The 13,501-nt window shown below is 43.6% G+C and overlaps 1 protein-coding gene across 5 annotated transcripts in view; it reads right to left on the reverse strand.

The window, feature by feature from the left end:
* The window catches only part of ELMO1 (engulfment and cell motility 1), a 512,699-nt gene that overhangs the window by 20,684 nt on the left and 478,514 nt on the right, over positions 1-13,501 (reverse strand). For all 5 annotated transcript variants that reach the window (XM_078059467.1, XM_078059469.1, XM_078059466.1 and 2 more), the window contains 2 exons: positions 12,683-12,795; positions 3,317-3,424 (listed from right to left, as the gene is read on the reverse strand). In XM_078059467.1, the coding sequence (XP_077915593.1) occupies positions 3,317-3,424; positions 12,683-12,795 (221 nt within the window). The remainder of the gene's footprint in view (positions 1-3,316; positions 3,425-12,682; positions 12,796-13,501) is intronic.

A 13,501-nucleotide genomic window follows, 5' to 3' on the forward strand; every position in this document is an offset into this window, starting at 1 on the left:
TTTGATGTGGGAGTGAGGAGCTCTGGCCTAGATTCTTTCAAAGGGCGGCACTGAGGGGCCTGGGGCATGGCTGGAAAGCCGCGGAGTCTAGTGTCTAGTGGGGTGATGAGAGCCTGTAAACGTGGTGATTGGGATGTGAGGCCGTATCTCCTGCCAAAAAGAAGTAATACGAGAAGAGATTTTCTAAACCTTTTGGGGTGATGACAGCTAGGGAGAGGCCCTCGATTTCTACTCACCCTCTCTGTATTAAGAAGATTCAATTACACTCTTTGATTCATCAATATCTCAATATTCAGCACTGATTAACTCGAGGGGCAGAAGACAATTTCCCCCTTGGTCTCAGGAGAGGGCACTTGTACATGGCAAGAGCAATGGCACTTGATATTAATTAAAGGAACATTTCATTTTTCTAGTGGAATGAGGTTTATGACTTCTAAGGGCTCTAAGAGGATGGGCAGAATGCGGAACTGGAATTAAATGCAAACCAGTGACAGGTCTGAAGCAGTCAACTTAAGTTTCCTAAGCTGGGGCCTGCTCATCCCAGGCACATACTAGGTCCATTTTACTTCTTACATGAATACACGCCCTCCCTGGCTCATATGCGCATCCAGATACTATCTCACCAACACACACACACACACACACACACACACACACACACACCCTCCTACGTGCATACACCTGTACAGGTATGCATTCCTGATTTATCCTGCAGTGGATAACCTGGTGATGGAGCAGCTCTGTTGAACTCTGAGGTACTGGCTTTCAGAAGAAGGGGCAGGCTAGAGTCTCTGGAGCCATTGTCAGAAGGGACCGTTGTAACCCTTTCCCAGAACCAGTATCACTCCGTGGCCACTACCAAAAGCTGTTTGGAGATTTGCAGATCTGGCCTTGCTCTTCTGCGACCACCCTGGCAAGCTGGTTCTCCCTGGCTTTGGCACTCCGGGTTTATAGCTAGTTACTTTCACCTGGGCTCTTGGGGGTGCAGGCCTTGGTAGAGCTGGGGGGTATCAGCTTGCCAGCAAGCCCAGGAGCTGCCCCTACAAGGCTCAGACATTCTCTAGGAACAGGGCTACCAATCTCCTAAGCAACAGAACCAGCTAGAATGGGAGTGCTACATATAAAACCTGCAAACAATGCCAACCAAATGTCTATCTGTGGGTTGAGAAGAAGATTATATCCCTATAAAAATGGGGATAAATAATATGTCCAGTGAGTGGGAGAGCCAATTCACTGGCCCACATGGGGAAAAAAAATGAATCAAGCTGTGTGTGTGTGTGTGTGTGTGTGTGTGTGTGTGCGTGTGTGTGTGTGTGTTCGTGTTCTGCCCAGACCATTTTCCCTATTTCCTGATCAGGTTAAGAATGAGACTATGGAAGATTTTGTATAGAACTTCTGGTTGCCTTGAGCAACAGTAACTTTTAACTCCTAATTTTACCACTGCAGAGCAGTGATTCCAAATTGCTGACCTTTGGAAAGTTCTAAGTTTATGAGGGAGGTTTCACCAGTGAGTTTTTCACCAGTTAATAGCAAACAGAGGAAAATGAAGACACAGCTGTGAGTTTTTAATAAAGCTAATTTAATTTAGCAGACGGGACTGTCCTATATTCCAAGATTAGGTCTTTCAGGTCTTTCTTATTGTTTTTCATGATCAAGAGCCCTTTTTTAATGAAAGGAATGTGATATTAAATTTTAGTTAGATCTCATTTTTTAATAGACTTTTTTTTTTTGCCAAAATTAAAAGTTGGCAACCCACTGTCAATTCACATTTTTTTTTTTTTTTCTCTTCTAAAATATTTACTTACTGGTGAAGCCAACTTTGGGAAATCACCATGCAGAGCAGAGTATCAGGCAGTATCTAGCTCAGGGGCTCTCACTTTGAATGTGCATTGGAATTGCCTGAGAGTCTGTGAAGACCGAGATTGCCAGCCCCCACCCCCAGTTTCTCATTCAGCAGGACTGGAAATGAGGCTGCAAAACCTGCATTTCTAGTAAGTTTTCAGGAGATGCTGCTCATGGTCCAAGGACCACCCTCAGAACCACTGGTCCAGCTTGTCCATGGTGGAATGGGCAAGGCTTTCTGAGACCTGAAGGGAGAGTCCTCGTTACGTTGCCACAGTAGGGATGCAGACACCAGCCGACTCTGCACTCATGCCTTTCTGATTTCCTGCTCCTCCCACTAACGGGGCTGATAATGTGCGCCGGTGAAGTCGTGCTCCTATGATGGCAAACAAGATCGCTTTCTGAACTAAATGACTCTATGAAGACCAGACTGTTCCATTTTGATGCTGGAGGAAGAGAGAATGTTCCAGGCTGTCCGCCTGATAGGTCAGCCCAGAGTCTGAATGTGTCATGAGTTTCTCACTTGTGGCTACTTGTTGCCTTTGGTGGCCACGGGCTGCAAGGAAGGCAGTCCAGAGCTGACTTCCGTGGGCCCTGGGGTGATGAGCGGAAAGGCGCTGGGGCTTGCGGGTAAGGATTTGGTCTGGGATACACTTATATGACTCATGAAGGGTCAATGTGACTTTTGAAGGCTCTTCAAAAGTGTTTTTATTTGTTTTCTCACTCTTTGGGTTCTCTACCTGGGATATCCTCTGACACCATTTTATCTCATTTCTCATCTAAATTAATTCATCACCCTGGTGTATTTTAATGTTTAATGTTTCTATAATACCTGGTTTAATTTGTACACTTATTACTGTCTAAAAACCTGGAACTTGGTTTGGTGTTGGGCTAAAATAATTAGCAAATTACTGGCTCTTGGAAACATACATGTTAAAATATCATACAGAAACAGCAAATAAATACAAATAAAAAGTATTTCAGGGAATAGTTTGCTGACAATAGAATGTAACTGATCATAGATTTTTCTAAGTGTCTCAGTTACTTCTCTGCCATTAACGCTGCATTATAATGATGGGATACACTAAACTATAATGAATAAATGTGGTAGGGACTCTCGTGAAATTATTTTGGGTCACCAGAAAAAGACAATTGACAGAATCAAGTTTCTATTGTCTTTGCTCCTTGAAACAGCACCTGGAAAGTGGTGCAAGAGTGGATGTCTGAACTCCAGGTTTGTATTTTTCAGGAAAGATATGTGAGCATTCCTTCTGCACCCTCCCCTCTTCAGCCCCAAACCCCTAATCCATCAGGGTCTCGTGCATGATGGGAATGCTCGGGCTGGGACTTACAACAAGATGAGACATGCCCAGTGGATTAATTTGGGTTGGTAGTTTTCCTGCATGCTATTTTGTGACCAGGAAGCTAAACCAACCACCCAAACTCAGTCCTCCTACACAGGAGAGCCACTTACGTTTGTCCTGCAGGGAATCGTGGGGCACTTCTCCCTGGGGACTCTCTTCCAAGTCTCCATAGTGTAGGACTTTGTGGTTGGGTGAAAGTCGACAGTACCAAAATTTGTCTGAGGGGAAAAAACACATACAAATTTATAAGGTAAGTGAATCTGATTTCCAAAAATATCGACATCTTTATTTCCTAAGAGTCTTGCCTAGAAGAACAAGCAATGCATTTGATTTTAGGTCTTCAGGAAGGAATGAATTCTAGAGCCCTGGGTAATAAGTCCCCTTTTGATTTTGATATTTAGTTAGCACTGTCCTGCTAACCATTCGGGAGGTCATTAAACCCTTCAGGAATAATGGCATCAGGTTTTCTGAGGTGGCAGTTTCCAGAGGGTTTATTTCATCAGTATCTATAATGACTATGGGAATTATTCCTTGTCCACGTAGGCCTGGCAAAAGTGGGGAGGGAGATGTAGAAAAACCAGCTTTCTTGGAACTCTTCTGCTTCCACATTCTTCTCCAAGATGTTAAGACTGTTGAGATAGCTGTGTGTCATATCTTAGTTGGTGCACCAGACCCCCACCTCTGGGGCTAATACACACAAATTAATCCAAGAATGAATTATTAGGATGCTAGTGATAGATGCAAGGGGTGGAATTCATGAGAAAATCATCTAAATAATTCAGGGATTTATCCAAAGAATGAGGATAGTCACAGTTGTCTCCTCTCCGATTTCTAGAGTTTAGTTCTCTAAATAGACATGACTAGAAGGGAACTAAGAGATACAGTCTTCCAGTTATAAAATGAATAAGACATGGGGATGTAATGCATAGCATAGGGAATATAATTGGTAACCTTGTAACAACTTTGTATGGTGACAGATGGTTACTACATTTATTGTGGTGATCATTTTGTAATATATAGAAGTATAGAATCACTATGTTGTATACCTGAAACTAGACAAAATTAAAAAATTAAGACAAAAACAAAGAAATAGGCATGACCAGGGCCTTAGAGTCATTCTTACAAATAACCCCCTCAACCTAACCTGCTCTGCATTCCAATGTAATAAAAATGTTTGAATAAGCCTGTGAGGTAGGAAGGAGGAGGCAAAAAACACTTTTATAGATAAAGAGCTTAAATTATGACAGCAATCTTCGTGAAGCTCTCAAGCAAGGCTGTGCTTAGATGCCTCCTCCTCCAGGAAGCCCTCTCTGATTACTACTTCTGAAGGGACTCTCCCCATCTTCTTAGCTGCCCCAACATCTTCCTTGATTATGGGGGTCCCCATGTGAAGCATCTTGGTATTTCTCATTATTTGCCACAAACCCTAGGGAATCAACTTGCCCTAGCAGGTGTACTGTGAATAATTACTGATGGAAGAGGACTCAGGATACTCATGAGCCCAGACAGTATGGAGACGCCAGGGCTCTCTAATGACAGCCCCTGTCTTCATAATGATGCTATCCCAACCCCTTGGCACAGTGCCTGGCACATAGGAGTAGCACAGTTGGTGTTGGCTAAATTGATATATGAGGACCCAAGGGGACTTGGTCAAAACACTTAAGGCACGAAGCATGTATGACCTTGAAAGCATCCAGGACCTGTAAGCCCCTCTGTACAGTAATGCAGTTGGCAAACATGGCGGCCTTGGTCAAGTCACCTCATTACTGTGTCTACAAACGTATTGTTTTCAAACTACTCTGATTAGAAAGTACTCCATAACATTGTAAGGAAAGTGGGTTCCTATCTAAAATTACCTTCACTGCAAAACTTATGTCTTAACTAGGACTCTTTTAATAGAAAAGAAAGTGTTAAAAATGGAAGGAAAACCACACAACGAACAAAGAAAACGCCCAAACTTGATCCACAAAAGCAAAATGCCTCTGTGATTCCCATCTTCCTCATCTATAAATAGGGTTTGAGAATTCTTTAATGTAGTCAGAATATGGCAATCCATATAATTTAAAAAGAATCTGAACTCTGCTGGAAAAATTTGAGAGGAAAGGAAAAGTTATTTGATGGCTAGGGTAACACCTGGCATTGCTCAATTTTCAAAATCATGTTAAATCTACACATATAACACAGGTCATTTTCCTGGGAGACTATTTCAAAGGGAGAAAATAAAGTTACTCCCTGAATAATCTACAGTCATTTCAATTAGGCAAACATGTAATCACCAGTTCTCCATGAGGAGAACACATTTGGGAATCAGACTCATGATTCACAATAGGAATTGTGAATTCCACAGGAGCAGGTGGTGCTCTGGTCGTGAGCATCAGCAGTGCTCTTGGGGGGCCTGCGGAGACTGCACAAAGCCAGCTGGAGAGATTTACTGTGAAGCTTCCTTCCCCTGATACCTCAGTGCTGGGATTTTTAGCTAAGTGGGTAACTGAAGGGTCACAGAAAGCCGGCAAGGAAGTCAGTGAGCTGTGCACTGGGACACGCTGGTCTTATTCTGAGTAAGGGCCCAACCTGTTCTTTACAGGGACCCCTCACTTCTTAAGCTGGCATAAGCTCCAGGGGTAATGGTAGTAACCTAAAACCCAAGGGCCAATATGATGCAATCAAAGATCACTCATTCTCAGGATATTGGGGGAGCATTACAAAATTTAAGTGGATCAAGCAGATATACTGTGAAGTAAAATGCACAACTTATATTTGTTTGTAAGACTTCAAAAATTTCTGCTGCATATGCTTTCAAGGGACATTTCCTTATCCAGTGAATATTTGCAGAGTGCCCGATGCACATGGCACTCTGCTGGGTACAGCACAAATTCATCAGGGTGAAAGGCAGACATGAGAGACAGAGCCAAGAAGTTCAAGGATGAGGAGCTCCCTCGGTTCTTGGTGGCAACTGAGAGAAACATGGTGGAAACACTTGTCTCCCAGGCTTAGGAAACAGGCACAGGGACTCAGCAACTCTGAGTAGACTGCAGGGAAAAATAGGAATAGGGAAGGCCTCTTGTGCAGCGTATTCTTCCACTCAGAAACTATGAGAGGACGGTGGTTATTTATCAGGGTTCCTGGAGGCAAAGCAACCACTGTCTTCACAAAGTTGCGGTGCATGTTTACTGAAAAGAAACACCAAAGGCCTCTCGGAACCCTGCCATATCGATATCTGGGGCACAGCTGACGGAATTTCCTCCTACCTCTGGCTAACCCCTCTCCGGCCCTATATGAGTTTCTCTTTCTCAGGCTACTACTAAAATGGGAGAGAGCAAAAAGATCTGGATGTCATTAATGGAAGGGATTGCTCCGTTCCTTCCTCCCCATCAAACAGGAAGTCTTGGATGGATGACAGAACACTGGAGACAGGGGCTGGAAAGTCTTGGGGAGGCTGTTTTGACTCAAGCAAATGGGTGGATGCCATGACAGTATCTTCCTCAGGATGAGGGCTGGAGTCATTAGCTCTGGGAAGGTTAAGAGGATCATAACTTGTGTGTGTTTGTCTCAAAGGGGGAGCTGCTGTAGAGGACAGCTGAGCGGCCAGTTCCGAGCAACAAAACACGCCGGCTCGTTGCGTGAGACAGTTTCCATGTCAGAAGGCAGCAGCAGCTTGATTTGCAGTTTCTTTTATGGTAAGAAAAATGTGTATTTCTTTTCAAAACCCAGCATGACGTTACTAGTTCCTCAATCCCCCTGGGCAATGAATGAGTGGATTGTGTCACTAAAAGCAATTAGCAGGAAGCAGTGAGAACATTATTGAAGTTTGTTTACTAGCATTTAAAGAATAAACAGGAGTTAACATAGAGGTCTTCCAGTCAATTACGATTGTTAGCACGTTAATAGCCATTTCTTCATTCTCCAAATTCAAAAACTGACAAGATAGAGATAATTCTGTGCTTCACTTTCTCGGTCTGTCTCTGTATGAGTGCATGTGTGTGGGTGTGCATGTGTGTGTGTGTGTCTGTGTGTGTGTAGGATCAGAGAGAAAAGCTGGTTTCAGAGCTCACAAGCCTGGTAAGAAGTTCTCCAGGGCTGATTAAAGCTATTCCCAATGTCGCATAGATCATTACGGAGCTAATAACCACTGACAACTGTAATCCTTGCAGCACTGTTTGATAGAACTTTCTGCTATGACAGAAATACTCCATAGATACTTATCCAATAGTAAGAAAAGAAGTTTTAAATTTTATTTAAGTTCAATTAAATGAGCCATAGGTAGCTATATCCAACAGAAGACCGTTAGTCTTTAGCACCAAGGCTAGACGCACATTTGGGGCTGGCCAGTGGGACTGCAGGGGGGCCCAGCAAGCTGGATACTAGCTACCATGAGTGTGAAATGCTGGGAGGGTCAGTGAGGCACAGGGCACGGCAAGAACGGAGTCTTGATCGGCTCTGTCGGGGACTCAGGGGGCAAATGGCTACTGGCCCAGGGGGCCCTGAGAGTCCTGTGTTTGGGAAGCAGGTGGCCTTTACTAAAGTAAAATCTTAGGGCACTTCTATTAGGATATTGGAGCTTTCCTAGGTTAACCTAAAATGTGCAACATCTTTAGTGTGCTCAGGTCTTTCTCCTGCCTAGGTTTGAAGCTTTCCAAGTCATAAAACACGAGCGACGCAGCAATGTTTTTAAGGGGAAATGTCTTCTTCGAGGTGATGAGATACGTCTGATGAGATTGCTCTATTGGTCCAGTATAGGAAGACAATGAATATAGATAGAGACAGAGGCCATCCTGCCTTCCAAATCTTCCTCATTTCACTGGATAATCTTTAGAACGAGAGATGGTATTCTGATTCCGAATTCTGTCTCCCTGAAGACTGCTGCTTCCTTTCACAACAGAAGATGACTCCAGAACCCCAAATCCTTTTAAAAATAGTTTGGCCTAACTGCTGCTTTGGAGTCTTACAGACCTGGGCTCCACACCTGGCCCTCACACATCAGCTAAGTAGCCTCGGCCAAGCTGTAAGAACCTTAGAGATCCCTACTCCTCTTTTGCTATGTAATGTTAATTATTATCTAAAACATTTTGGCACCCTGCACAGAGCTGGCTCACAGCTATTAGCATCTTCCTCTTTTTCCTGTTAACGGTAACCCCTCTTGTCCACTCCTGCTCGCTCCACCTTCTGAGAACAAGGATCATCTCTTATTTTGAGCTACTGGAAAGTGATTTGTCCCTGAAAATCAACTGGATTTTCTTCCTTTGAAAATATATGTTGATTTATCCCTTTTTTTTTTTTAAATAAAAACGAGTTATGATAAGGTTTAATTAAATATTAAACAAAAATTTCAATCAACGGTAGAGGAAGAAACAGCCTGTTCCTAATGAGGGTTCATTTGGTTACTATGCCTGAATATACCACTTGGCTCTAGGTTTTCTGAGCGGAGACACCGAGGTAAGGTAGATCACCCTTGGCAGGGACATGGAAGCATGCTAGTTCCTCAGGGCACATGCTTTGCTCACATCCAAGTTCCAAATTAAGTCTGTCATGTTAGTGCTTAGAGAAGGTGGTTGTGTTAGTGCTTAGAGAAGGGATGCTGGCCAACAAAATGGACAACGTTTTCAATGGGAAGCAAAAGTTTCATGCTATCATTTCTTGTAATGACACTCCAATGTGTAGCCCTGGGCTCTTATCAAGACTATTCAACATGAAGGATTCTGAAAGACTCTAATCTCTGAAATATAAGGAAAACAGGGAGCAGTTCTTGATCCTGCAGATTCTCATGATGCAAATAATGGCCCTACCATAGACAACTTCTGGAATTTCATCTGAATTCGGTCCCACAGAAGCCCAGGGGACACAGAAGCAAGGCAATCTATCTCATTGTGAAGGAGTCGGAACAGGAGCCTTAGATACTCTGTGGTGGGAACAGAATGGAGTGAGGTTGGTATGTGACATCCATTGCCACTCTCCTACCTGTGTTTAAAAACCTATATTCTGAGGATCTACAAGCTAAAATTAATGCTAACTGTCACTAAATCATGTTTGACAATGTGCAAAGCACTCTACCCTTACTTACAACTGGCATCATTAGACAGATGAAGAAATAGGAACATAGAGAGATCTAGTAGGTTGCCCAAGGCCACCCAGCTAGCGAGTGGGGAAGCAGAGACTTGAATACCACTTGATGTGTCTCACGTGACTTACTGCCTCCAAGTTCTCCAATGTGACCAGAATTCCTAGAAACCCAGATCTGTGAATATCTCCATCAGTCTAACCAAGTAGCAGAGCTGTGCATGAGGCAGGGAGAATGATGGGTAGGTATTAACTTGGGTCTTCTGTCCAAACGTGGTGTGGTAAAGGACTCTGTCTGCTCCCCCGCTTTCCGGTTCTGTGGGACAGAAAGCTCTTTCCTATTATCCCCTGTACAGTTAATACTTAAATCGGCTCATCTGTATCTGACTCACTGTTGAACAAGTATTAACGGAGTATGGCTGCCATTCCTTCACAGAGTCCTTGCTCTTTAACCTGGGAGGGCACGTGGCTGTTCCCTTCTGAGAGCTCCTGTGGAAGTGCACCTCTTTCGAAGGGATTAAAATGATTTTACAGGGTCGCCTGGGGGACTCAGGTCATGATCTCAGTGTCCTGGGATCAAGCCCCACATCGTCAGGCTCTTTGCTCAGTGGGGAGCCTGCTTCTCCCTCTGCCCCTCCCCCTGCTCATGCTCTCTTTCACTCTCTCTCTCTCAAATAAATAAATAAAATCTTTTTAAAAAATGACTTTATGTCATGTCCTCATTAATCTGTGTAAATCTAAGTGGAATGTTTCTATGGGGTGATAGGAAATCAATTTCATCACAGTCTGCTTTGAATCCCTACTTTTATGCACGCAGATCTAGTCACCAGATTTTAAATCCATTTACCAAACACCAAAAGGTCTTCCTTTCTGCACCCAGAAGGATAATTTTATATTAAATACAGATGGCCAGGCTCCCTAGGGAGCTTAATTAATAAATTTATAATCTAGGTGCTAATATTTTTTGTTCATTAGGTAATTCGTTTTTAGAAAACGGGAAAAATTTGCAAATAATGGGCTGATACTTCTTTAGCCAAAAGACTGTCATTATTATATCTAGAAACAGGATTATTCTAGTAGAATCTTATCCATTTCAGCCTAGAAAGGGAAGAAGACTTGTAGTAAAGTAGACCAGAGGGTTAAGTTGAGTTCTTTGAATTACGTTCTGGAGGATTCTAGCTAGACATCAGTGGAGGCACTGGATGGTATAAATCCATGTGCCATCTTCTCCCTCCTCCTCCCACTTTTATGTCCTTTGCCCAATGCCAAGTAAATAAAAACTTTATAAATCATCTTATGGGAGCAGCATGTCCCGACTACTGATTTTTCCAAAGGTGATGAAGAGATCAAGCATAGAATCGACTATCTGGCTAACTGAGCTAAGAGATCATCTAGTCCAATTCTCCCACTTATTAGATGGGAAATTGTAGCCCTGAGAGATTACGTGTCTGCCTAAAGGCACTCAGTTGGTTACTTAGAGTTGTGAAGCCGAGAGTCAAGTCTACTCACTCCCAGCTCATTGCTCTTTTCCTACATAACCTCCTAGAAGAGTAGCTGCTACCTTTTGTGGTAGCTTTCTCAGAGCTACATTCATGATCACCTTCCCTCCTCACACTAACTTCAGGACACAGGCATTGTTATCCCCATTTCTTTTTCTTTTTCTTTTTTCTTTTTGAGAGAGAGAGCGAGAGCGAGCACAAGCAGGGGGAACTAGGCAGAGGAGGAAGCAGGCTCCCCTCTGAGCAGAGAGCCCAATGTGGGGCTTGATCCCAGGATCCTGGGATCATGACCTGATCCGAAGGCAGACGCTTAACCGACTGAGCCACCCAGGTGTCCTGTTATCCCCATTTTTGATGGGGAGACTGCCCACGGTCACACAGCTGGTCAGGGGGAGAGGTGGGAGTGCACCCATTTCATCCTGCCCCAGGGCTCTTGTCCTCACCATCATGCCACACTATCTTCTGGAAAAGCATTTGCCCTGATGACGATGCCCCATGCAAGGAATGCGGTGAGAAAGGAGGGAGCTCCCTCTTTGGCTGCTCTCCCAATGGAGCCTTTCTCAGTCCCAGCTGGAACTCAGCTCTTATCATCATTCTGCCCATGGTCCTTTCCCCTGAGGCCCCTTTTGAAGCTCAGTGCCATAGCTTGCCATCCTCTGGGAACAACCTATACTTTCATTTCTCAAGGAAGTTCTGCCTTTGGAAGTTCCTTAATATGATTTTTAACTGTAATATCTGAAACTGTTTGAATTTACTCAATATTCAGCACAAAGCCATTAAAGAAAATAGCCAGGGGGACGGGCTTGGCATAAACATGAAATGATATTTGTCATTAGTGGGTGAGCTCTGTGTCTGAGCAGAGCATCCACTGGTTTTCAAAAATATCTGCCAGAGTTTCTCCTGGGCCATAACTGGTGTTTTTCTTGGTAGAATTGCTACTGCTTATGCTTGCTCCTGGTTGTCCCTCAATCTCGTCACTCTCCCCAGATCTTATCTTTAGTTTTAGTTTCTGACTGTTTGTTTATAGGACAGTATGATATGAATCCTGTGACTTTGCAATCAGCAGCCTGTCAAGAGAAGAAGAAAGCAATCAAAAGACTTCACTTCCCTGACTGAGAAAGAGCAGAAAGTGCCTCCTGTCTATTGGAACTAGTCTAATGGCACCCATTCTGCCATGGTATTTTGGGATTAAAGTTCACTGAGACAATTCAGAAGTTCTTCTTGCAAGATTATGAAAACTGATTCTATCCTACCTTGGTTCACTGTTACTTAAATCTCCAGATAAAGTAATTTTCACCTAGAAGGGAATCAGTGTGGGGATTTGAGAATTAGGGCCATCCATGCTGAAATTTCCAAAATCAAATCCAGCTGTGGGTACCAGCTCTCCTGACACCAGAGGGAGTCATTAACAGTAAGGGCCATAAAAAAAAAAAAAAAAAAAATTAAGATAAAATAAAAATAAAATGAAAGTAAGGGCCATAGAGTTGCTGGAGTATGAATCCTTGCTCTTCTGCAACTTTGGGCACTTAGTTAGCTCCTCAGGGTCTCAGTTTCCTTATCTGTGAAGTGGGTATAACCACAGGGTTACCCAGGGTTACCAGGAGGAGGAAATGCATTAAAATAAGTAAAAGGAGAGCCTGGTACATGGTAAGCTCTCAATACATGTTGGCTGTTCTTGAACACCCACTAGTAGACTTGTGGTACTAAATAGCTCAGGTGGCTTTTCAATTCCATGGGTCTTCTGGTAATTCTTTGATTTTCCCTGGGTGCACATGGGGAGTCAGAACTTACCCGGACTGCTATTCCTGTTCGGAGTCCAATGCTGCAAGGCCTACCCTTAAGCCGGCACCCATGCCCCATGACTCCCCAGGGGAGCAGGCCACCGTTCACCCTCGCCGGGACACAGTGCCCCAGACACAATACCTTGCCTCCGCCGGCAGTTGAGTTTCCTAAAGCAGGTCCCTTCCACGAGGCGGTTCAGGCGTTGCTGTTTGATCAGCTCCAAGATTTCTGGTTGAATCTTCTCCTTCAGTTCCCTGTGAAGAACACACATGCATTGCACGGCATGCCTTGAGAACAGCGCCTGGTTGAAAGGGCATCGTGGGCAGATGGGGCAGCGAAGTGCAAGCCGCATCTTTCCACGACCATCCCAACACCTCCCAAGGTGGTGCTTTAGAGGATTATTTATTAAGAGTTAGTGGACAGGTTGATCTGTTAAAACAACACTATAGATTCTCTGACATTTACAGAATACCCACCAAAGCACCAGCCACTTCCGTGACGTTTTGCTATACCAAAGCCTCCCGAGAAGTTTCTTCCCTTGTTTCACAAAGCCACAGATATAAACTCATGCAGAAACTCACTTGGCTTTGCCAAGACAATAAATCTTTGGTCACACTTCCACCCCTATAGCAGGTAAACTCCCAGACTACATTTGTGATCTGACCAAAGAGCAATACTGGGCAGCCATGTAATTACTAATTCCATGGCAAACTGCAGGACCACATTTTGCTTTCCACTCTATCACTTACAAATGGGAGCAACATATCATCCCTGATTCTAGCCCACAGAGCTGGGGATAATGATAGGATAAATTAGGGATTATTTGCATCTTGAGTCAGGCTAATACAATATAACTTAGTTTTAGATGCACTATGCCTTAAAGATATCAGGACAGAGTACAATGTTTTTTAAATATCTTTTTTTCTAAGAAGATTTTATTTATTTATTTGAGAGAGAGAG

Source organism: Halichoerus grypus, chromosome 12 (genome assembly GCF_964656455.1).
Source record: "Halichoerus grypus chromosome 12, mHalGry1.hap1.1, whole genome shotgun sequence".
NCBI lineage: Eukaryota > Metazoa > Chordata > Mammalia > Carnivora > Phocidae > Halichoerus > Halichoerus grypus.